Source organism: Myodes glareolus, chromosome 13, assembly GCF_982192425.1.
Source record: "Myodes glareolus chromosome 13, mMyoGla1.1, whole genome shotgun sequence".
Lineage (NCBI taxonomy): Eukaryota > Metazoa > Chordata > Mammalia > Rodentia > Cricetidae > Myodes > Myodes glareolus.
Window position 1 is genome coordinate 49,961,045 of NC_142038.1, and position 24,039 is coordinate 49,985,083.

The window sequence follows — 24,039 nt, forward strand, 5'->3', positions numbered from 1 at the left end:
AAAATACATCTGATTGAGTTTTCAGCATCACCATCTTCTCCTGCCATTGGTAGGACCAGTGTCAGCTTGCCCACAGAGAAAATCTTTTTAGAAAGATTCTGACATCTGCTGAGTAACTTGCTTATTTTTCTATGATTGGCTGACACTCATGATGAAAATTACTGCAACTTGATCTTCGGGATGAAATCACGGACCTCAGTTTGCTGAAAGGCACAATTCTATCAGAGCTGAGCAGGAGACTCCCTTTATTACACAATTTCACTTCCTCAACAACACAATTAATTTGTCATGTTGCTATTTTCAATAACAGTCGATCAGCAACAACATACTTCTCAGATTTATTTGCCAGCATGATAGTTGCAAGATTTCTTACGGCAATTTAAGATCAGACAGGGACAAAGAAAGGAAGAAAGCAATTAGTAAATTTTAATTCGCAATCTGATGCCACACAATGAAATAAGCACTTTTATCCTAATACTTTCCTAACCAGACAATACATTCTGTGAAACTGATTGTATTTGTTTTACTCATCAAACACACAGATTATCTTACAATATTCACGAATGCAGGGCTATATCCTTAAATGTAGTAGACATTTGACACTGGATAGGTTTTTATATTTTATTTTATTTTATTTTATTTTGTGTTTTTTCCAAGACAGGTTTCTCTATGTAACAGCCTTGGCTGCCCTGAAACTCACCATGTAGACCAGACTGGCCTTGAGCTCACAGAGATCTACCTGCCTCTGTCCCCCAAGTGCTGGGATCAAAGGCTTGTGCCACCATGCCCAGCCTTTTAGAGTATTTTTGAATAAACAAACTGTCACACCAATTGTGATAATTGTATTTAAATTATAAAAAGAGTAATCTTTAAAGACACTAAATTTGCCTGGTTGGTGAATATACAGTTACATCTACATTCCTAATAGTGATTCATTTTAAAAGAATACAAAATTGAAATCCAAAAATATATGTGTGTTTCACAGAAAGTTTGACTAAATTTGGAAAAAGTTCAGGTTGAAAGGCTGACTACTGATGGATCTGCTACAAGGTAGTAAGGCCTTGGACTACCTATGATGGTTTACCTCTAAAATATTTTAATATCACATCTCTTGGTTTTGTTCATATGTTTGTTCATTTGAGAGAAGGTATAATGTGCTCAGGTTAGCTCAAACTCACTATGCCAGGGCTGGCCTTGAACTCTTGATTCTCCCAGCTCCACCGGTCAACTGCTAGGATTACAGACTAATGACACACCCTGTGTGTGCTGAATTTCCCATTGGTGAAGAACTCCAGTTTAGTCTTCCAATACAATAATAGTTGCAGAACTCTAGATGTAGAAAAAGTCAATTAGGTAATCTATGTGGGTGATGTAATATTACTGAAGAACAAGTACCAACTTAAGTTCCTGCTAAAATTTTAGCAAAAGTTTAATTTATCCTGTTACGAATTATTTGTGATTTATGCCATAGGATACTTAAGCAACAGAAGGATGAATCACTCCAAAGATGGTTTAAAGTAAAACAGGTTTAAAATATCCTATTATTTATAGACTCACATGAACACTCAGTAAAATAAAATGCTGTCTTTTCTGCCAGGCGGTAGTGATGCATGCCTTTAAATCCAGCATTCAGGAAGCAGTAGCAGGTGGATCTCTGTGAGTTCGAGGTCAGCCTGATCTACAGAGTGAGTTCCAGGACAGACAGAGCTAATCAGAGAAATCCTGCCTCTAATAACCAAACAAACAAACAAAGCAACAACAACAAAAAAAATCCTGCTGTCTTCTTACCACACAAACTGCTGTTGAATTTGTCAATAAACTGCTCTTTGAAACCCAAAACTAGACGCAATATCTCCTTTTTCATTCAGAATGTCTCCACAGCCAATTTTTCACAGTGCTATCTAATAAACATTGATCTAAATTGCTATAGGAATAGTGCTGAGACAACCTGAGATCCCAACACACCAAACGCACATGCCCTGTGTAATCTCAAGACTCAGACTGTGGTGGACTTACCTCCATAATTGTGTTTAGACAGCTTAGCTGTCTTTTTCTTTTTCTTTTTTTTTTTAAAGTGGACTTATTTCGATAGGACTACCCTGATCACAAGAGGCTTTTACATTCAAGTCTAGAAGTCGCAGACAGAAGTCAGAAAGATGTGAAGCATGAGAGAGACTCCATGGGACAGAAAATTCTCTAAGGCCAGTCCTAAGAACAAGTCACATGACAAGACCTTCAAGAAACCTCTCTGAGCTGAGAGTAATGCTCTCTTCCTTGGCCCCAGCAAAAAGAGATAAGCCAGCTAGGATTCTGTCCCCAAGGAACTGAACTCTGCTAACAACCTCAATGAATTTCTATGTAGATTCCTCTTCAGAGCCTCCGAAAGAGTACCTATCCAATGTGTTGAGTTTGTTAGCTTTATGAAAACTGAAGTGAAAATCTTAACCACATAGTGCAGGACTATAAGACACTAAATGGATGAGGTTTTAACCACTAATTCATGGTAATTTGTTACAAAGCAATGGGAAAGGAATGCATTACAATAAAACCCAAATATAACACTGAGAATAATCATGGCTATATGATATATTGGTCTTTCAGTAAATCAAAATAGGAAGGGGATAAACCTTGAGGATTCTGTGTAAAAAACTGCCTTCCAAGTACAACATGTAAACTCCAAGCTACAGGGTGGGGAAGGAAACTAAGATGACTTTAAAATATGCATGATAAAATCTAGTACAACAGAAAGTGCAAGGTCGGTTATTCCGGAAGCACAGCCTACTAGAACAGCAGCTACTCTCTTACACACAGTTACATCTCCCCGGAGCCAGCGAGGTCCCGGAGCCAACAAGGCCAGAAAGAAATGGACATTTCTGTCCACCTTTGCAATGTCAGATATTTCTTTGCATGTGCCAAGTTCAAATTCTTGAAAAACAAAGAGCTTGCATAATTTTTAGGTTAGTAGATTTAAAACATTGCTAAAGAATTCTCTCGACCGCTGAATTTTAAAGTCATGGCTGTAGATTATACTGGTCAAAGTATTATATTAATCAGGTAAATTATGTTCATATTATAATATACATGAAAACTCTGATCCAAGTGAGGGCCTGTAAAAGTCACATTTAAAAACACCTGTAAAAACAAACCAACAAACCAAAAAAAGCCAGGCAGTGGTGGTGCACACTTTTAGTTCTAGTACTTTGGAGGCAGATGCAGACAGACCTATGTGAGTTCGAGGCCAGCCAGGTCTACAGAGTGAGTTCCAGGACGGCCAGGGCTACATAGAGAAATCTTGTCTCAAAAACCAAAACTAAATCAAAACAAAAACCAAATAATTGCACCTGTGATAATAGGCTACATGTGACATGAAATCAGAATGGGATCTTCTTGAAAGGAAGGAGGAGACTCCATGGTGGGGGAGAATTAATAAAAAGAAAGTAAGAAAATACCATGATGCAACCTATCATTTTGTATGCTAACAGGAGGAGAAGGAGGAGGAAGAAGAGGAGGAGGAGAAGAGGAAGAGGAGGAGGAGGAGGAGAAGGAGGAGGAGGAATTCCATTAAATTTTCCTAAAAGTATCTTGGTGATGGCAATTTTCCTCAAATACTTACAAACTGACATCATTCTGACCTCTCATTGAAAGCAAAAATTCATAGCCAACCAGGGCAAGAATCCAGAAATGAACCTGCTATTCTGTCAGGCAGACAGAGTGCCAATAGACAGTGTATAATATGCCAAGTCATGCCCCTGCAGTGTTCTGAGTAAGACCAGATGCCCATGTGATAGCTCATGGTGGGGTCAGAGGAGAGGGTAGGGCAAGGGCAATCAGGCCACAAGAAACATTTCTTCATTAATAAGAATATGTCTAAAGAGACGGAGAAGAACTCAGCCATTACTCCTTTATGTTCAACTGTCTCTATGGGGAAAAATGAGGAAGGATTTATTTGAAGAACACACCATACGTACTATTAGACCAAGGACAATAAACTTCTTCCCTCAGGACAGCCCCTACAGTCCATATGAAAATGGCAACACTAAACAGCTCCACCCACTAAAACCTTGTCATCAAAGATGAAATACTAGAGGAGAAATTAATGATTAAAATTTCTTGGCCTTGAAGCTGGAGAGATGACTCAGTGGTTTAGAGCCTTTGCTGCTCTTGTAGAGGATCGGAGTTCAGCTCCCAGCACTTACATAGTGGCTCATGACTGCCTCAATTCCAGTTTTCAGGGATCCAGTGCCTTCTACTGCCCTCTGTGGGCTCTGAAACACTTGTGGTGCAAATAAAGTTGTAGGCACACACACACACTCATAAAAATAATGAATACAGAATAAAATCTCTTCTAGTCTAGAAGTGTGTGTGGTGTCTAGACACACTAGAAAGTCTAGTGTGGTGTGGTATTATATGCATATAATCAGGATTTCAAGGTCATTGTCAACTACATATTGAGTTAAAGGCCAGTCTAGACCATAGTAGACCCTGTCTCCAACAAAGCAGTCTTGTCTATTCTGACCATTTTTCAGTTTTAAAAACACACCATCATGTTACTGTCCATTGAATGTAAATCATTCCAAGACAAAGCCACCAGATGGCAAAGTCAGTCCTAGAGGAAATGTATTTGGTAACACTGAAAGATTACATTAACTATTCCAGGTCTCCATGTCTGGATTAAGTTGGTCATGCACATACAGTGGATACATAACTAAGGATCTGATAACTGCAAATTGCTTCATTATACGTAAAGGTGAAGCCAAGCTTAAATCTCTCTGCTCTTCCTTTATGATTTCACATGCTGTGCCACCGAGCACTCAAAGTGACTCATTAGCAATCAATCTTAGATGCAGTCTCTTTTCATGGAGACTCTGAAAGAGGTGCCAACTACTCTCACTTGAGGTTTTTAGAAGGCTCCAAAGAGAAATTGTGCCCTGTTGCCAAGAAGCCGGCACAGCACAACTCAGGAAATTAAAACAACAAACAAACAAAACAAACAAACAAAAAACCCTGCAAAGTCTACCAAAAGACCAAAGTATGCTGCTAAGTGTTGATGTTTAATAAGCAACAAAAGAAAGCTTTCTTGGTGAAAGGACAAAGATAAAAACTCTGAGTAAGCGTTGTCAATAGCACAGCAGTAAATAAATAAATAGTTGGCTGTAGCATTCTGATATTCTGCCCGAATAGCCCATGCAAAAAAGTACATTTCTGTCTACTCCTACTGTTGAAGAAAACATAGGCTTTGGAGTCAAACAGATGTGACTTAAAATACAACTAGCAGTGTGCTATGTTCTCTAACCTCTCTGATAATGTCTGTTTGTGTAAAACTAAGACACAATGAAATCCTATAAACACATACAGCAAAGCAGAGCACTTCTTATATAACAGAGTGGTCAATGAGTACAAATCCCTTCTTGCTTCATTTTCAGTCTTCAGCTATTTAAGTGCTGGCACATGGCATTAGCAGTATTCCAGCACCTTCCTGCCATCTGCAGTAACTAGGCGAGGAAAGAGAAAACCCTACCTGAGAAAGCAAGCTTGACCTAGCCACGATGATTTTCAAAACAGACTGACTTCTGTCGCCATTTTGCCATGCTAGAGCAATGGGACTGACGTTTTCTCCATAACTGCAATGAACTCAGGAGCTGTAGACCTTGGGGCACGTCACTGAATTCTGAGAGGCGTCTATCACATAGCATTTGCCCTTAGTAAATTCAAGCACTCTCCTGGCGAAGTCCCATAAAAGCATATACTTCCTGACATAGTTTTATCCCTCCATCGAAGGTTTGTGTATCATGGTAACTATTAACATACAGGTCAGTGTAAGACAGAAACAGTTCATAGATCAAAACGCCCCAAGCGTTGGATCAATGGAGAAAGTATGTCATTTCCCTAAGCTTCCAGCACACAGCTGGTGGCAGAGCTGAGCTGGCCTGGCTGACTGTCCCTACTACCTGCAGGCTGCCCCAGCCCCAAAGGACACCACCTGAACCTGTTAAGCAAATGTCAAAGAGCGTCCTTTTTTAAAGACAAATCATTTTTACAGGCTTCCAAAACCCACAATGTAACAACTCTAGAAATGCTCTGCTGCCCCACTTCCCGCCTTCTTTCTTTTCCCCACCTCTTCCTTCCTCTGCAATCTGCCTCCCTGACGACTCAGCATTGACTACTTACTGACTTTCAGGCTCTCCTGATAAGTGACGAATAGCCAGAGGAAAAGGAAAAATACAATCTCCTGCCAATCAAGAGGGGGAATTCTGGGGCTTATGCACTACTTTTGTTAAGCTTGCAGTGAACTTTGAATGCGGAAATACAGACATTAGTAAACCATACCAATATGCTAATGTAAAGTCACAAGCTATAGGAAAAATAAATATTATTAATTCATTTAGTGCTGACTCTCAGAATCCTAGCTACAAAGTAGTTATTTGGAAAGTAAATGCCTCCCTATTTATAGGACGGGATTTTGCTTTGAAATCCAAGTTTAAAGGATCACAAGGCAGGCCTCTATTATTTCCAGCATGCAGAGAGAGTTACTACCCAAATACCCAAATATACCTACACATTAATGTACTTCTCAATAATTTCTATGCATTCTTCATTTTTATTGAGCAATATGGCCTGTGACTACTTAAAAGTCAAAACTAGTACATATACTGGCCATCGTGTACAGTAAACCAGCCACTTTCTAAGCCTTTTATACCATTGCAGGACTAATTTCGGATCCAGAAAATAAACACACACTTTCAGAGTGTTGTCATTTAACTTAAAAACATGGAAGGCTTAAAAATTATACTCTGCATTTCATCAAAAGCACAGGAATTGTTAACATGGAATCAGAAGATTATTGATTTTAAAGATATTTGAAGTGAATGCTGAGACCTGATCTTAGGATGACATCAGAGCATGCTAGGGAAGAGGGGCTAGGTTTGAGGTCTTTGGCCCTTATTCCCCAGTCTTGTCCTGGTCTTCACCATTCCCACAGACTCCTTGCCCATTCCTTCTCCGGGTTCTCTCAGCCCAATGTGTACTCCTTTACTCTGGCTTACTACCCTTCATTTCCTCTCTCGGCCTTCCACAAGAGTGACCACATCATCCAGCCGCAGCAAACTCTAGCTTCAGAGTGAGGACGCACTCTGTACTTTTCCCTTCCAATGTGAATGCCCATAGGAGCCTATCACATTAGTCTTGTGTAATTAATTCAGTAAGTTTTAGGGACAAGATCTCACACTATATAGCCCCAGCTAGCTTGGAACTCTTAATGTAGACCAGGCTGGCCTCCAACTCACAGAGATCCACCTGTCAGTAATTTTTTTACTGTGGACCTCTAAGATAAAAACAGCAACAGTTCCCAGGGGAAGTCACACGCCTCTGGAGGTCTGAGGGCGTATATATTTGATTATGTTAAAGCCCAAAGCAATTACCCTGTAGATGATATAGCGGAGGTCATTCCTCCTCAAACCTCACATTACCTCCTGGTGTATGACCCTTATTCCCAGACCTGTTCTATTTCTACAGAGCTGTGCTTCAACCAAAAGTACCTAAGACTAATCCGCACTCCTCGAGTACTTTTATGGCTAATTTTTCACATGTGCCACTAGGAAATGGTAAGTAAACTAATTCCCCAGGGCTTATTTCCAGAGAGCAAACAGCAGGTTACAATAAGATCAGAGATACCATTACTATTCAATTTACCAGATAAACCTTGTCGGTGATAATAAGTCACTAATGCCAACTATAGAGGGTTGGAATATGTGGAGAAAAAAAAAACGCAGACCTTTCTGGAAGACACCTTAATCACTATCTCACCTCATTTTGAGAGACAGCCTCATTTTTTAGGATAATCAGGTTCCCGGCACTCTGCCCACTTTGGCCCGTGAGATGCCTGTTGTCAGTCACCGAGGCTTGGGCTCCCCCAGGCCCTGGCCCTGTCTGGGCCCCTGTGTTGTAAAACATGAAAGTATCACTCCCTGAGCCTGCTGTCAGGCAGGCCTTGTAGCAGTAGGTCTTGGTGAGGGAGCCATTGCCTCGAACTTCAATGAAGTGAGGCTGGACTTTGAGGCCGTGTGGTATCCTGGCGTCGATATTGTTATTGGCCTGTTTGTACAGTTCTGCCGGGCACCGCTCCCTCACTCCACAGAAGCCTCCGCAGCATGCCGTGCCATAGGCAGTGTAGCGGTAGCACTTGATGATGCTCAAAACAATGATTGTCAAGAGGAATATAAAAGACACTGTGCTTAATGCTATTATGAGATAAAGCGTGATCTCAGAGTATGTCCGAGCACTCTTTATATGTCTCTGAGTGTCCGGGAGCATTTTAGAAACCCTGTCCACCACAGCTACTGTAATGGCCACAGTAGCTGATAGAGGTGGCTCTCCATTGTCACGAACCACCACAGTCAGGTTGAAAGTGGTACCACTCTCGTCTCCTATCTTTCTGGTAATCCTAATTTCTCCCGTGTGAAGTTCTACTTTAAACAGGTCTGAGTCAGAAGTTGGGACTAAATGGTAAAAGAGCCAAGCGTTCTGCCCAGAGTCTGAATCCATGGCTATGACTTTGGTGACCAGGTAGCCAGCAGGGGCAGTCCGAGGCACCATCTCAATGGCTGCTGATGAATTAGTTGAGGTAGGGTATAGAATATGAGGGGCGTGGTCATTCACGTCCACCACATACACATTGGCGGTCACAGTGCTACTTAGTGGTGGCCTCCCCCTGTCCTGGGCCTCCACGGTCACAAAAAACTCTCGAAATTTCTCATAGTCAAAGGAATTGACAGCATAAAGGCTGCCGCTGGCACTGTTAATGGAGACATAGGAGGTGACTGGCAGCCCTTGGATCTCCCTGTCTAGGAGGGAGTAAGTCACCTCTGCGTTCTCCTTTTGATCTGGGTCTGTGGCTTGCACCGTGCAAAGCAACACACCCGGCAAATTGTTTTCCTGGATGTAGATGGAATAGGAGTCCTTCAGGAAGCTCGGTGGATTGTCATTGATGTCAGAGATCTCAATCTGCAGTGTCTTTTGAGAGGTGAGTGGTGGCGTTCCCCCATCAGTGGCTGTTACTGTGATGTTGTAAGCAGCTACCCGCTCCCGATCCAGTGGGCCACTCACCACGAGTGTATAAGAGTTTCCAAAGCCATTGAGCCGGAAAGGCAGTGTAGCCTCCAGACCCAGGCTCACTTTCCGGTTGGAGCCTGAATCTTGGTCATTCACACTGAGCAGGGCCACAACAGTGTTGAGAGCAACATCCTCAGGCACTGGGCTGTACAAGTCTGTGAGGACCACCTCGGGAGCGTTGTCATTCACATCCATAATGTCCACCAACACCTTGCAGTGACCGGCCATGGGTACTGGTCCCCGGTCAGTCGCTTGCACATAGATCTGGTAGGAGGAAGACTCCTCATAATCCAGAGTCCCACTTACTCTAACTTCCCCTGTAATGGCATCTATGCTGAAAAGCTGTCTCTCCCGGTCAGACGTGTAGCTGCTCAAGGAGTACCTGAGTTCACCGTTAGAACCCTCATCTGGATCCGAAGCATTCAACTTCACTACCAATGTGCCTGGGGGAGCGTCCTCCCGCAGCTGGACACGGTAAGTAGATTGATCAAAGGCAGGGGAATTGTCATTAGTGTCCAGGACGCGAACAGAGATCTGAGCCGTGCCTGAGCGAGCTGGAATGCCCCCGTCCACCGCAGTGAGAACCAAGTGGTGCAAGGCAGCCTGCTCGCGGTCTAGGCCCTTCCGCAGCACGAGCTCCAGCACCTTGCTATTCTCCTGCAGGGGTTTAAGGTCCAGCTCAAAGTGTTCGCTGGGGCTGAGCTCGTAGGTCTGCACTGAGTTGGCGCCAACGTCGGGGTCCTGTGCGCTCTCAATGTGAAACCGCGCTCCAGGTGCCACGGACTCGCTTACCTGAAGCTGGTAGTCCGGCCGCGGGAAGCGCGGCGAGTTATCATTGATGTCCAGTATCTCCACCTGGATCGAACTCACTGCCACCGGGTTGTGCGCCAGCACTTCCAAGCTAAGCAGGCAACGAGGCCGCTGCTCGCACAGTGCCTCGCGATCGATGCGCTCGTTGACGAAGAGCGCTCCGTTTGTCAAGTCCAGTTCCAGGTAGCGCGGACTGGGCGCACCCAGATGGTTGATGCGCAGGCAGCCAGGTCCCAAGCGCCGCAGTTCCAGCCCCAAGGCTCTGGCCACGTTGCCCACGAGCGCGCCCGGGCTCTGCTCCTCCGGCACCGAGTATCGTAGCTGGGAGGCCGCTGGGCCTGGCAGCAGCACCAGCAGCAGCCAGAAAGACAGAAACAACAGCCAGGGCAAGGGCCGCAGGGGTCGCGGATGCTCGGTCGCCCCAGGTCTGGTGCCCGCCTGCTCCATAGCCGCCGGCCCTGGCGGAGGCAGCCGGGGCAGGGCAGGAGGCAGCAGCTTGGCGAGCCTGCTCCTCGCCGGGCCCCGCCTCCGCCCTCGCGGTTCTTCACGGCTCACGCGCTACAAACGCCCGAGGCCGCTCCCCTCCCAGGCGTTCTCAAGGGCTCCGAGCCCTGCCGCCCCCACTGACTCCCCATATCCCCAGCTCCTCCACTCGCCTCCAGGCGCTCCACGGCTTTCGGTTTTCTGCGACTACGCCGCTGCCGCCGCCGCCGCTGATGATGCTTTAAGGAACGGGAGGGAGAAGCGGAGGGGGAGGGGGTGCTCCGCAAGTCCAGCTCGAATTCCGCACCCAAGTGGCAGCGGACTGCGACCCTGCACCGCCCTGCCACTCCACCTACTCCAGCCGAGTCTCCTTCATCCTCCATCCGCCGAATCCCAGCAGACCGCGGGAACACGGCCACTCCCTTTCTCCCTGCCCCCACGGTCCTGTTCATCCAGTCTCCACGCTCCCCAGCAGGCTTAACGCGTCTTTTAAGATTAGCCTGAGAAAAGCAGCTTAGAACTCTGACTATCAGCTCTCCAAGTCAAGATTTCAAAGCGCCATCCAGGAAAATAAACTGTTGGGAGACCTGGGCGGTGCCTTAACAGTCAGGAGAAGTATCTGCTGGGGAGGTGCTTTGGGGCTTTTGAAATGCAGATCCGTTGTTTACTTGACCCCCTCACCTTCCCAGCCACGGTTCTTAGAAGTACTGAAAGCCTTTAACTCGTTGGGCAAAGGCTAAAGAAGTGACTGGTGCCTTCTTCTGGGAAGCAAGTCTAAAGCAAGCATCCTGGGATCCAGCACTCAGTCTAGCTCCCAGCCACGTGCCTTAACTTTCGGTGTGTATTTTGGCAATTAACCAATATTTCAGGGTTTAACATTCTCTTCTTATACAACTGACTCCGTCAAGCTTCAGGAAAAACTCGTATTCAAGCTGTTCCATCTCAGTTGGAAAAAAAAAATCGAGTAAAATTTCAGGCGATTCTTCCCTCGTGTTTTCTCTAATCTTACTTCAACCCTTTCTCATTTATCGCTCAAGACATTTTCTTTCAAAAGTGATTAATTTTTTTTTTCTGTAATGGATGACAATGTCGTCAAGAGCCTGCAAAGCCATTAAATCAGGAGAGTTTCTCTCGGTCTTCCCAGCCATGCTGGAATTTGAATTCGTTAATGCTTCGCAGAAAGAAATAAAAGATACCACCCTGCTGTTATTAAGCAAAACGTAGGCAGCTGGGATTTATCTTTCAGTAGCAGAAATTTTCACCGTGTTACACCTCATCCTCTGTAAATACAGAGCTCCGGTGGGCTCCTGTACCTTTGTGCTCCCCTCAGACTCCCATTAAATTACTCTTCAGTGAACAAGAAAGCTGAAGGAGTAGAGAAGGCCGTTCCGTGCTGTGTCATTGCCTCCCCCGTTTCCTAACAGTCAGCTTTCCCAGCCTGCTCATCTCTCCCACGAAGGCTTGAAACTATAGCCCCCTGTGCAAACTCCATTCGCTGAAACATTTTTTTTTTTTTTGCTTCATCTCTCAGTGTCCTTGTGCTACATAGCTAGCCCCTTGGGTAACTTTCTAGCTATGTACTGGAAGGAAGCCCAGTGAGACCTGACATTTGGCATGCTTCCCTCCTTGAGAGGACAAGTTGACCAGGGCCAACATATCCTTCCTCCAACCTGCTACGTGTATTTCACTTAACAGCAGTCCACAACCTAACCGAGTTCTTCTAGTGAAGCTAGTTTCCCTCCTATCCTTGCCTATTTGTCCTCTTTATTCCACCAAGGGTGCAGAGTGGGAAGTAATTTCCATCAAAATCTATTCCTGTCTCCTTTCTAAGGTCTCTGGCTTCTCCCTCTTCTGCCTATATCCTTCCCAAACATCCCCCAGTAGCTCTGTCTGTTTGCTGTAGTAATTTGATCTCAGGGAGCCTTAATCTCTCAAGAGCACAAATTGTAGACCTGGCCTATGTCCTCACCCATTACTTATTTCAGAAAACAAATGGCCTGTAAGTGGAATCAAGTTATAAGTTGTCAGGAAAAGTGACCTTTCTTCCCCTCAGCTCCTCCAGCCCTCACAGTCACTGCCACCAGAGCTCAAAGCCACTGGGTGTTGACCGTGCATGGTCCTATGCCCCTGAAAAGATCACAGGCACTTAAGGAGGAGATAAAAGTGACAAGGACTTTGTGGTGCTTTTAGCAGAAGCCCCCAAGTGCTGTGCCTCAGAATTTATCTTTCAGCCATATTGCCATCCAGCAAGAGTACCGGCTGAAATGTCCATTTTTGTTTTTTAGAATTCTAAACCCCAGCTAGTATTTACTCCCCCAGTGACTGAAAGAGCAAAAGAGCAGCAAAATTAGCCTCATTTCCAGAGACAAATGCTATAAAAGATGGTATTCTCTCTATTTGGCACCACCATGATTTTCTTTTTCATGCTATCATACTGAAGTTCCTGCCAACCTTACCAATGTTTGGAATGTGATTGCTCAGACTGTCGCTAAGTGCCTCATTTACAAACATTTATATGAACTCATACTCATGCCTTAGTCACACCGTTGTGCAATCCTTCCTTTCTTACCTTTAAGAATTCCAGTAAAAACAGAATAAAACTGATTGGGAACACAAAATTCAGAGGTAGTTGCACCTCTGCTAACGACTATGTGTCTTCTAACACCTAACTTTCAGCTTGCTTGTCTTAAATAGAGAGAACAAAAATAAAATCCATGAGACTGTTGTTATGATTAGAAGTAAGTAAGTAGTAAGTTATGTGGACAGTATGTGGCAAGCACAGTGCTGCTGTTGTTGGTAGTGGTGTTTATTAACTGTAACAACTGTTAATATCAAATGACATCTTGCCTAATCATCTATATGCAGCATGACTCCTTAAAAACGGACAAGCAACTGTGATATTTAAGAAGAAAATGGTGGCTGGGGACAGTTGAGTATACTCAAAGTCTAGTCTTCCCAAAGTTTTCAAATATTTCTAGAACTGTCCTGTATCTTAAAAATAAAAAGAAGCAACTCTCTTTCAACAACATATATGTATGTATGTATCTTCTTTTTTTCTGTTTGTTTTATGTGTCTTTGTAAGCATCTGATATATGTGAGAGGCCAGAACAGATCTCGGATCCCCTGGAGTTAGAGTTAGAAGTGGTTATAATCTACCCAATATAGGTAGATACAGGGGCTCAAACTCAGGTTCTCTGGAAGAGCAGTGAGTGCTCTTAGCCACTAAACCAGCCCCAGGAAAAACTTATACCCAGCTACCTAGTAAAATTACTATTCACAAAATAAAATCGCTTCTAGATATAATTAATAAAAAGTGACATGATAAAAAGAGCCGTAAGACAGGGCATTGTGTTTGTTTACCCCTGTGCTAGACAAGAATTTCAAAATCATATTCCTCAATTATATTTCTTAATTACATTTGTAAAATACATCTCCCATGAGATCACTGAGCATGGCAACAAAAACCAATCACAACAGAATTCAGACTGCAAGAAAAAATACTCAAACTCAGAAAATTCTCCTAATTCACATCCATTTTCCTTCATTACTGGCATCATTGTAAACCATTTTACTTTGAGTAACCAAATGGCTTGAGTTTGGTCGCATAGGACTAGTCACCAGTTTTATCAGGCTGTGAATATGTGTCACAGAGAGGAAAATTTAATTTCCTTTTTCTTTTTAAGCTTTGTTGTTTTGAGACAGCTTTTTGTGTGGCCCAGGTTGGCCTTGAGTTGGCTGTGTAGCTAAGGCAGGCCATGAATGCCTGATCCTCCTGAACCGAACTCCCAAGAGCTAGAAATGCAGTCATGTACCACCATGCCTGGCCTCTAATTTTTATTTATAACTAGTGAATGAGTGACCCTCTACAAACTAAGCATGTATTACACAATAAAAATAGGGACAAATAGACGTCCTTAAGAGTTAGTATAACACAAAGTAGTTTGAAAAGTTACATTTCATAGTTGGCATAGGAACACTCTTCTATAACTGATACAGACCCACAAGAGGCAGAGGCCATGAGCTCATGAATTCAAGGCCAGTGAGATACTGTTTCAAAAACTTTATCTTGTTAGGAAAGGACAGGACTCTTGATCTTCCTCTCCATGGGACAACACTCTGCAGTAAGATTATGTCGTTATGTGTAGTAGTCCAAGGACTGGGAGGGGTGGCAGTGTTTTCCGTACGAAATGATAGTGGAATTTTTCATCTATTCTTTACCCAGAAAGAATATATTAAGAAAATGTTTGGGTTTAACAACTGGATTTTGGGAAGGGATCCTCTGAAACTTTAGTCCTGAGAAACTGATATTCTGTAGCTACGTGGCTGAGGCATCTCAGAATTGTTTAGAATAAACAAGAGTCTCAAGCTATCTTAAGGTTATTAACAATAAAAAGGAAGAGACAGGCTGAAGGCTTGGGTCAGATAGCTTAATACCAACAGATGAAGTTAAATTTGACTTCTCCATCAGTGTTCTATACTGAGGTGATCTAATAAGAATCAGAGATTGGAGGCTGAACTTCATTAGAAAAATTTTACATCAACCATTTATTTTCTTCATTTTATAAAATATAGTGGTTAAACGGAGCTTAAATCTAAGATTAAAAGGGGAGAGAAAGAATAGAAGCAATAATAAAAGGTATGTGGAGACCAGATACAGAAGAACCTAGAAGCTTTCAGACCAGCTAGCGTGGGCTACACAGAGCAGAAGACACCTTTTCTTAACAGAGTGGAAATAGAGAGCTGACTCGCTAAGATGGTCCTCTGACTATCTAGGTGTGCTGAAAGTATGCTGAGGCTTGAACACACGCATGCACACCCACACTTATGCATGTGTGTGCACCTCTCTCTCTCTCTCTCTCTCACACACACACACAACAATAGATACATTCTAAATGATGTTTTATGCTTGAGTGATCATTCAAGGCATTTAAACAACTTACAGCCGGACTACAAAATGCTAATTTTAAAAAGTCTGAGTTTGATATAAATGCCTCCCACACCCCAACATTACTGAGGTCATTACTGAATACTCAGAAATGAAGGCATTCTTGCTGGGACCCGCTCTAGCTCATCTGAAAACCAGTAACATCAATCTAATCACACAGACCTAAAATCTGTTTGTTTTTCTCCAAACAGGCATTTTGGGGTTTTCATTAATAGAATCATTGATGAGCAGGGTGGACACAGTATTCCTGAAATTCGTGGAGAGTTTAACAGTTTCCTACTTACCCATAAAGACCAGATGAAGTAAGAAAACAGCAGTACAGTATAGCTAAGTGGTTTTCTATAATTCTTTGAATAGCAGCACCAGAGGGGATTTATTAATGGGATGGTACAGCTTGGAGGAATTCTAATGAGGGATCTACCCTCTAGCGTATCCTAGTCAGCATTTTCTCAATGACTCAAGGCTAGTAGGCAGCAACGTACAGGCCAATCCAGAAGCAAGTTGAACCCTTCTGGAACAAGAATTATGACTGTCTAAGACAAGATGCATCTTAATTCACAAAATTAGTACCAATATTTTATTTGAGATTCAGTACATGCCCCCAATTCGTAAGTTTGTATTTAAGCTGACTTCTGGCTTTCGTATTTGCCATTAAAACGTGTTCCAAGACTCCATTCATCACTTTGGCCCTCTTATTTTAATAGAAAGCCTTGTTTGGCCCCGTTTCTCCTTTGCAATTCTTGGGATTTAGCCACAGAATAAAATAAAGAGGGAAGTTGGCACTAAAGAACATTCTTGTTCCCAAGTGGGGTTTAGCCAAAACAGTCACTGATTTTCATGAATAGACAGACAGACAGACAGGCAGACAGACAGACAGGTCAACTGACAGACAGTAACATAAATGGGTAGATGTGGATGCCATTGAGCATCCAGATAGCAATACTTGTTGACTTTTGGGGTTCCTTTTATACCTCAATTCCTTAAGAGTTGACATTTTATCACTTCTGCACATATCTAAACTCATTTAGTTCTCATAAGATCCTAATGAGGTTGGCATTGTTGGAGAAATTCAATTCCCAAGTGGCAAAGGAATTTATCAGACTTTCCAGAAAGTTTTTTTCCTTTCCGGCCTCTTTTCCTCCTCAAAAGAATCTTTTTTTTTTTCAAAAGAATCGTTCCTTGCATTTTTGTCTATTTGTACTTTACTCGAGCTGGGTCATGTGGAAGATTTTTACTTGGGTTTTTGAGGCACCTTCATAGGGAATGCCTGGTGGCTAGAGTAACTCATCCCCACCATCAGTGTATAAAGGTCCCACTACGTCCACAGCTAGGTCAGCATTTGCTGTCATTTTGTCGCTTAGTGACTCTCTTCAGACCAGATAATATGGAGTCTCAAGGTAGTTTGTATTTGCATTTCTATGATGACTAGTAAAACTAAATGTTTTTTCGTGTTTATTGGCCATTTTTTGCCATATCTTGAGAAATGTTTGCTCAAATCGTCAACCCATATGTTGACCAGGTTTTATTTCTTGTTTAGGTTTTTCTTTTTTAGTTTTTTTGCATGCTCTAGGTATTACACCTCTGTCAGACGTACAGCTTGCAAAGATTTTGTCCTGTTCTGTAGGCTGTCTCTTCATTAGATCAACTGTTCCCTTTGCTCTACAGATTTTTAGTTTAACAATATCTTTATTATTTTTTTTGCCTTTTTCCTGCCAGGTACTCTTTTCCTTTTCTATATTTGTCGTTTTGTTTCGTGGTTTGGGTCAATTGAGTTTTGTTTCGGAGGCATTGTTTTATTTATATATTTGGGGGAGGATATCAGAAATTGAACCCAAGGCCTTGCACATACTAGGTAAATGCTCTACTACTGAGTTCTGTTCCAGACTCCTGTACCTCATTATTTTTAGTAGTCTAAATCTATCCACTACATACACACCTCCAATAAGAATCTTATTATTGCTCAGAAACTACTCATTTCAAGTATTTTACTTAGAATCCTATTTAAACCATTTTTCACATTTATAAACTTTTTTAGAGATTTCATTTTGATCTTCTGTATATATATATATTTATATTTTATATATGCATATATTTATACCTATTATATACATATATATTTAAACAAAATATATTTACCAAGACCATGCTATTAAAAGGATTCATCTTCCATAAGCCAAACTCTTCCTTTATTCTCTGCCCTTGCTAAAGATAGTTTCTCTCACTTGAAATATTCCATGTAAGTGCTGGGGTTTTACAGATGACTTTGATTTTTTTGGGCATAAATCCCACTCATGTTCCTAGTGATGGATTTGACTATAATTCATTTAGCAGTTATACATACAACAGAGGAAGGAAGATAAAATACAAGTCATCAAAATTAGCCAAAGTACGATGAATTTCATTTTCTATGAATATTAAAAGATACCTTGAGACATTCTGATGAGATAATTACCTTAACAAAGCTCAGTTTGTTAAAGGTATTTAGAAATAACATTCATATTCTTCCATTTTACTTTGCATTTTCCATTCTTTCTTTCACAAGTGAATGAAGTGCACTGTACTGAAAGGATTGAGAAGAAAACCATGGTTTGATTCTGTGAACATCCCTGAGCCAATGGTCTCAAAGAAGTCATCACGCTGGGTGCATCCTCAGCACCATGCCTCGGTTGGTGTCAACTTTAGCTTATCCTAGCTTATCCTAGTATAACAGGAAAAATATATAAAACTTCCAAATAAGTCAATATTTTATGTTTTCTCTTTGTCTCAATATACTGGCCAATTCTGCAGTAAAATCAGAGAATACAAGACAACATGGTGATAGCTTCACTAAAACATAAAAGTTGAAATGGAAGAGTTGGGCACTTGAACGTGATTTCAAGTAGCTGTGGGTAAAAGTTTCACTTTCCTTCTTTCTAATTCAGTATCACATCTATTATAGCAGCGTCACCCTCAGATCTTCAATATCCTCCCTAATGAAATTTTCATCATAGCCTCCTGTGACCGACATCCTGTAGTACTCTCAGTCTGAACCAATACATCTGTGATCCGATTGGCGTAAGTTCATTTGGAATTTTAACCATGTATTAAACATTTATTGATGCATAAATCAGTGCACACACAGGATATATTAGACAGCCGTGACACATGGGCTGTGTGGATTAGTGTTTCTCAACCTGGCAAGAGCTGTGGAGTAAGAGAGATTTTTAAATCATCCTTTCCAAGACCCATGGTGACACCTAATAGCCTGTTAAAAAAATATAACAACAATTCTGATAAAGTTAAGCTACATGTCCTTTGATTTATTTTTATTTTTTCTTGCTTTTCTATTTATTTTGGTCCAAGAGCATTTAGAAATTTACCCAAATTCAACTCATTTAATTCTTTTAAGCAGTAAAAATTAAAGCCTTTTTAAGTTTCGTTTCTTAGCTGGGAGGTGGTGGCACGCACCATTAATCCCAACACTCAAAGGCAGGCAGATTCTCTGTGAATTCAAGGCCAGCCTCGTCTCCAAGAGCTAGTTCCAGGACATCCAGAGCCACACATAGAAATCCTATCTTGAAAAAATGAAAAAAAAGTTTCATTTTTTGGTATTGACAGATCTCTCCAGGCTTTAATTCATGAATATGTAAATATATCAACATATATTGTGCCCAAGTGGAATCACTCTCTACATACTATAGTACAACTTTGATTTTTAAATTTTTACTTAACACCTGTGATGGATGTATTTCCCTGCAATATATATATATATATATCATATATATAGCCCTTTCCTTCTAAGTAAATGTAACATAATCTTCATTACATAGATATTTCATAACATTTTACTCCATAATTTAATATTTAGGTACATTTCTGAAAATGTATTTGTGTATATGATTATGTATTTGTTCTGAGAGTATACATATATATATGTATATATATATATATATATGGTATATGTGTATGTGTGTGCTTGTATGTAGGCCACATGCATACAGTTGCCTTTGGAGGCCAGAAGACAGCATCGGATCCTTCTGAGCTGAAGTTACAGGGATTGTGAATTGCCTGATATGGATGCTGGGAACTGAACCCAGGACCTCTGGAAGAGCAGGACCAAGTTGTCTCAACCACTGAGCCGTCTTCCCTCTGAGAGTTTTTTAATTAGAATAATTCACATTTAGATTTTATGCAGACATACCAAAATGCTTCTGCAAATATCACACCTTTTATCATGCCCATCGGTTGTAATTGAGATAATTCATTGACTTGGGATTTATCTACAAAATTTCTACTCATAGTATAAAAAAGAATATTCATGTTTTCCACAACATTTTGTTTTCCTCAACAGAAGCTTCATAACCTAATAATACCTAAATGATCACTGGTAAATTCAGCCCATTTATTTGAATTTATTTCATTTAAATTAACTAATGTATTATAGTTTTAAATAATTTTTTACTATATACCCAGTAGCTTCAAAGTCTGTATCTTTAAAAATCTGTGCTCCTTCCTAACTCTGCAGTTCTTCAACTTTTTAGGTAGATACTTTTTAAACTCTTAGATTTGATGCTGGGATACGTGAAATATTTAAGTCTTAAAACTTGAGGTCTGAAGCTAAATCCAGTATATTTAAGCTCAGAACAGAGACAACAGATTGCAGCCTCTTGGACAAAAGGAGGAGAAGTCGGTTAGTATTTTCAAAGATCACAGGGGGAATTCTGGTGTCCTAACATGCACTAGGGCAGCCATTGTTAACAGTAATTTTTTTGAACACACATACACACAGCATACACACACACACCAAATAATAAATAAAGTTTAAAATGCATCAAACAACTATCTGAGAACTTAAAAATAAAACTGGGTAAAAATTTCTCTCTTCATCTGTGGCTTCATTGTCTTAGTTTCATTTTCCTGTTGTCAACTGTGGACTAAAAAATACAATATGGAACAAGAAGACATCTAGGAGGTAGAGACTTTTTTTGTTGTTGTTTTTTTAAGACAGGTTTCTTTGTGTAGCCTTGATTGTCCTGGAACTTGCTCTGTAGATGAAGCTGGTCTCAAACTCACAGAGATCCACCTGCCTCTGTCTCCCAAGTGATGGGATTAAAGGTGTGTGACACTATTGTCAGGCTTGAGGTAGAGACTTTTAATGCAGAGTATTGTTACATCTGTCCTATTTTATTATTGTACTTTTGCTGTTGATCACTTACTTGCCTAGTTTACAAATTTAATTTTGTTATAAGTTTGAATATATAGGAAAAGAATTTAGTATGATAAGACATATTTCACTGAACTCATTTAAAAAATAATTTATTGTTCTGTTTTGTGTGTACACATGTTTTGCCTGCTCTGTGCACTACGTGCATGTCTATTGTCTGTGGAGCAGAAAAGGATGTGGAATACCTCATATCGGAGTAACAGATGGTTGTGAGCTGCCATGTGGGTGATGGGACTGAACCCAGGTCCTCTGGAATTGCAGCCAGTGCTCTTAACCACTGAGCAGTCTTTCCAACTCCTGTACTCACTATTATTGTATTTACACATAATGTATCTTGTACAAATTGAAGGTTTGTAGCAACCTAAGATTTAAGGAAACCTCTTAGTAACATCTTTACAATAGCTGAGATGATCATTAACATTTTAGCAATAAAACATTTTAACTAAAATATGTACATTGTTTTTAAACACAATGTTAGTGCATGTTATTGACCCCCCCATTCTTCTTTTCTCTTAAATCCATGGCCTCTTTTTCTTTAATTATTTTTGTTTTACACGTGCACATGCGCGCGCGCGCACACACACACACACACACACACACACTGTTGTTGTTTGAATAAGAATGTCCCACATAGGCTCATATGTTTGAATACTTGGTTCTCTGTTAGTTGAACTCTTTGGGAAGGATTAGGAGGTGTGGCCTTGTTTGAAGAGATGTGTCATTGGAGGATGAGCTTTTAAACCTCAAAGTTTATACCATTCTCAGCAAGTTCTCTACATGCCTCCTACTTGCAGATAGCAAGATAAGATCTCAGTTACTACTCCAGGACTCTGCCTACCAACTGCCATGCTCTTTGCCATTAGGTAATGGCTCTAACCTCCCAGAACTGTAAGATCCAGTAAATTCTTTCTTCTATAAGGTGCCTTAGTAAAGTGTCTCTTCATAGCAATAGAAAAGCAACTAAGACACACACACACACACACACACACACACACACACACACACACAGAGCCTATTGAGATTATATATTGTTGAATATGTGTACATGGGTGTTGGGTGTGTGTGTGTGTGTGTGTGTGTGTGTGTGTGTGTGTGTGTTTAGGGCTCACCATTTGTTATTGGATAACCAGTTAGGAACTCATCCCTAGGGAAGACTGATCCTCCTTGCTCAGCAGTCATTAATTGTAGATTTCCATTTAGAGATAGGGTCTATCCACATTGGCATGTTAACTGGTATTGTTATTATCCAGGTCTTGTTTAAGCAACCATATTGTTTAAATTTCATAGCTGTAACTTCCCTGATATATATAGAGAGCACAGTCTCACAGCAGGTATCCTGGTCCTCTGACTCAATATTTCCCAAGCCTTGGATGGGACATAGGGATTATGCTGTAGACACGTTGATTGGTGCCAGGCACCCCACTGTCAGTGCTTCTCTGCTTATTGACCACTTGTGCTTCTCTTAATGATCTCGACCTGTTGCAAAACAAAGCATCTTTGACAAAGCTACACTTGTAGGCATTAAGAACAAGTAGTATGAAGTTAGGAACTATATTGACTCAGGAATCTGGCCACAGTAGGAGCTCTTCTAGGTTTTATGGGCTTATATGCAACAGCTATTTGGCGATGTTTATAGCCTTGAATTCCTTACAACTGGGTGAGTTTTAAGTGAAAACAGAGAACTGTTGGTTACCTAAGATGCCTTGGGGTAACCCAAGGTATAAGTGTCATTATTCACCTTTGGGAATATCTTGCCATGATGGTCATTGTTGAAGCTTGTAAGTGTCACAGGTGGGTAGGGCTATTGACCATGGAAGCTTGCATCACATATTCAAGGTCTTTGAGTTAGTTCTCAGAGAGGGAACTTTCAAGTCATATCCAGCTTGAGTCCTCCAATTCCTGTGTCCAAAGTGTGGTGTCTTCAGCAATAGGAATTTACCTTTAGCATCTGGACAGCAGCCAAAGGCTATCTATAGCTGTGGTCCACCCCTCCTCCCCAACTAAAGAGCCCTTTCTCACCATTTCCCCCATTTCCACTTTAGTGTGGTGCTCTACTGTTCTCTCTAGAGCTCCTTCTTCCACAGTTTCCTAGTTTCTGTGGTTACTCCAGGTTACACAGTCACACATTAAGATTCAGAGCTGGGAACCAGCAGCATTTACCTTTCTGGGTCTGGGCAATATTTTCTAGTTCCTTAAATTTACCTGCAAGTTCCATGATCACATTTTTTTTTCCTTTCCCCACATTCTTGCCAACATTTGTTGTCCCTTGTTTTGTTGGTCTCAACAATTTTTACTAGGGTGAGGTGAAATCTCAAAGTAGTTTTGATTTGCATTTCCCTGATTGCCAAGAATGAGGTAATGATTTTTGAGATATTTTAAAACCATTTTTATTCTTTCTTTTGGAAAACCCTCTGTTCAGATTTATAGCTCACTTTTTAGTTGTGTCATTTGTTTTCTTGAAATTGCTTTTTGAGTTCTTTATATATTCTAGATACTAATCCTCTATCAGATATATAGCTGGCAAAAATGCTCTCCCACTTTGTGGGCTTTTCTTCATTCAATTGATTATTCCTTGTGCTTTACAGAAGTTTTTTTTTTTAAGTTTTATGAGGTCACATTTGTCAGTTTCTAGCCCGAATTCCAGAGCAAATAGAATCCTATTTAGAAAGTTCTTTCCTATACCTCTACCATGTAGGGTACAGCCTATGTTTTCTGCTGGCTGTTTCAGTGTTTTGGGTTTTACCTTGGAAGTCTTTGATCCATTTGGACATAATTATTTTGTGGGATGATAGATACAGATCTAATTTCATTCTTCTGTGTGTGGACATCCAATTTTCTCAGAACCACTTCTTGAAGAGGTTGTCTTTTCTCCAATGTGGCTGTAGCTATATAAACTCATGCTCTACTATTTTGTTTCATTGGTTTACATGTATGTTTTCATGTCAATACCATGCTATTTTTATAACTGTTGTTCTGTAATAAATATTGAAACTTAGGAATGGTAATCTTTCCAATATTTTGTCTTATTGATAGGTCTTCAAGTACTATATTGAAATAAAGTGGGGACAGTAGACAGCCCTGTCTCATTCCTGATGTTAATATGATTGCTTCAAGTTTTTCAACATTTATGATAATGTTTGCTAAGTGTTTGTCATATATAGTCTTTATTGTGTTTAGATATGTTCCCTGCAGTCCTACTCTCACAATGACTTTTTTTAATTAAAAATTTCCACCTCCTCCCCTCCTCCTACTTCCTTCCCTTCCCCTCCCCTCCCCTCACTCCTCCTCCCCCTCCCTCTCCCACAATGACTTTTATTATAAAAGCATGTTGAGTTTTGTCTAAGGGCTGTTTCTGAATCTGTTGAGATGGCCAGTGGCTTTTGTCTTTAATTCCATATATATGTTTATTGCATGTATTTACTCATGTATATTGAACCATCCTTGCACTTCTGGAATGCAGTGGATAATCTTTCTGATATGTGTCTGTATT

General features: G+C 41.1%; 1 protein-coding gene across 13 annotated transcripts in view; it reads right to left on the reverse strand.

The window, feature by feature from the left end:
* The window catches only part of LOC125390504 (protocadherin alpha-7), a 212,358-nt gene that overhangs the window by 36,945 nt on the left and 151,374 nt on the right, over positions 1-24,039 (reverse strand). Inside the window, exon 1 of one of the 13 annotated variants that reach the window (XM_048419551.3) lies at positions 7,804-11,136. The exons of 11 other annotated variants lie outside the window; for them this stretch is intronic. In XM_048419551.3, coding sequence (XP_048275508.2) covers positions 7,804-10,365 — 2,562 coding nt within the window. In that variant the 5' untranslated portion in view covers positions 10,366-11,136. Of the gene's footprint in view, positions 1-7,803; positions 11,137-24,039 lie in introns of those variants that run through there. One more of the 13 variants, XM_048419549.3, reaches the window with a different exon arrangement.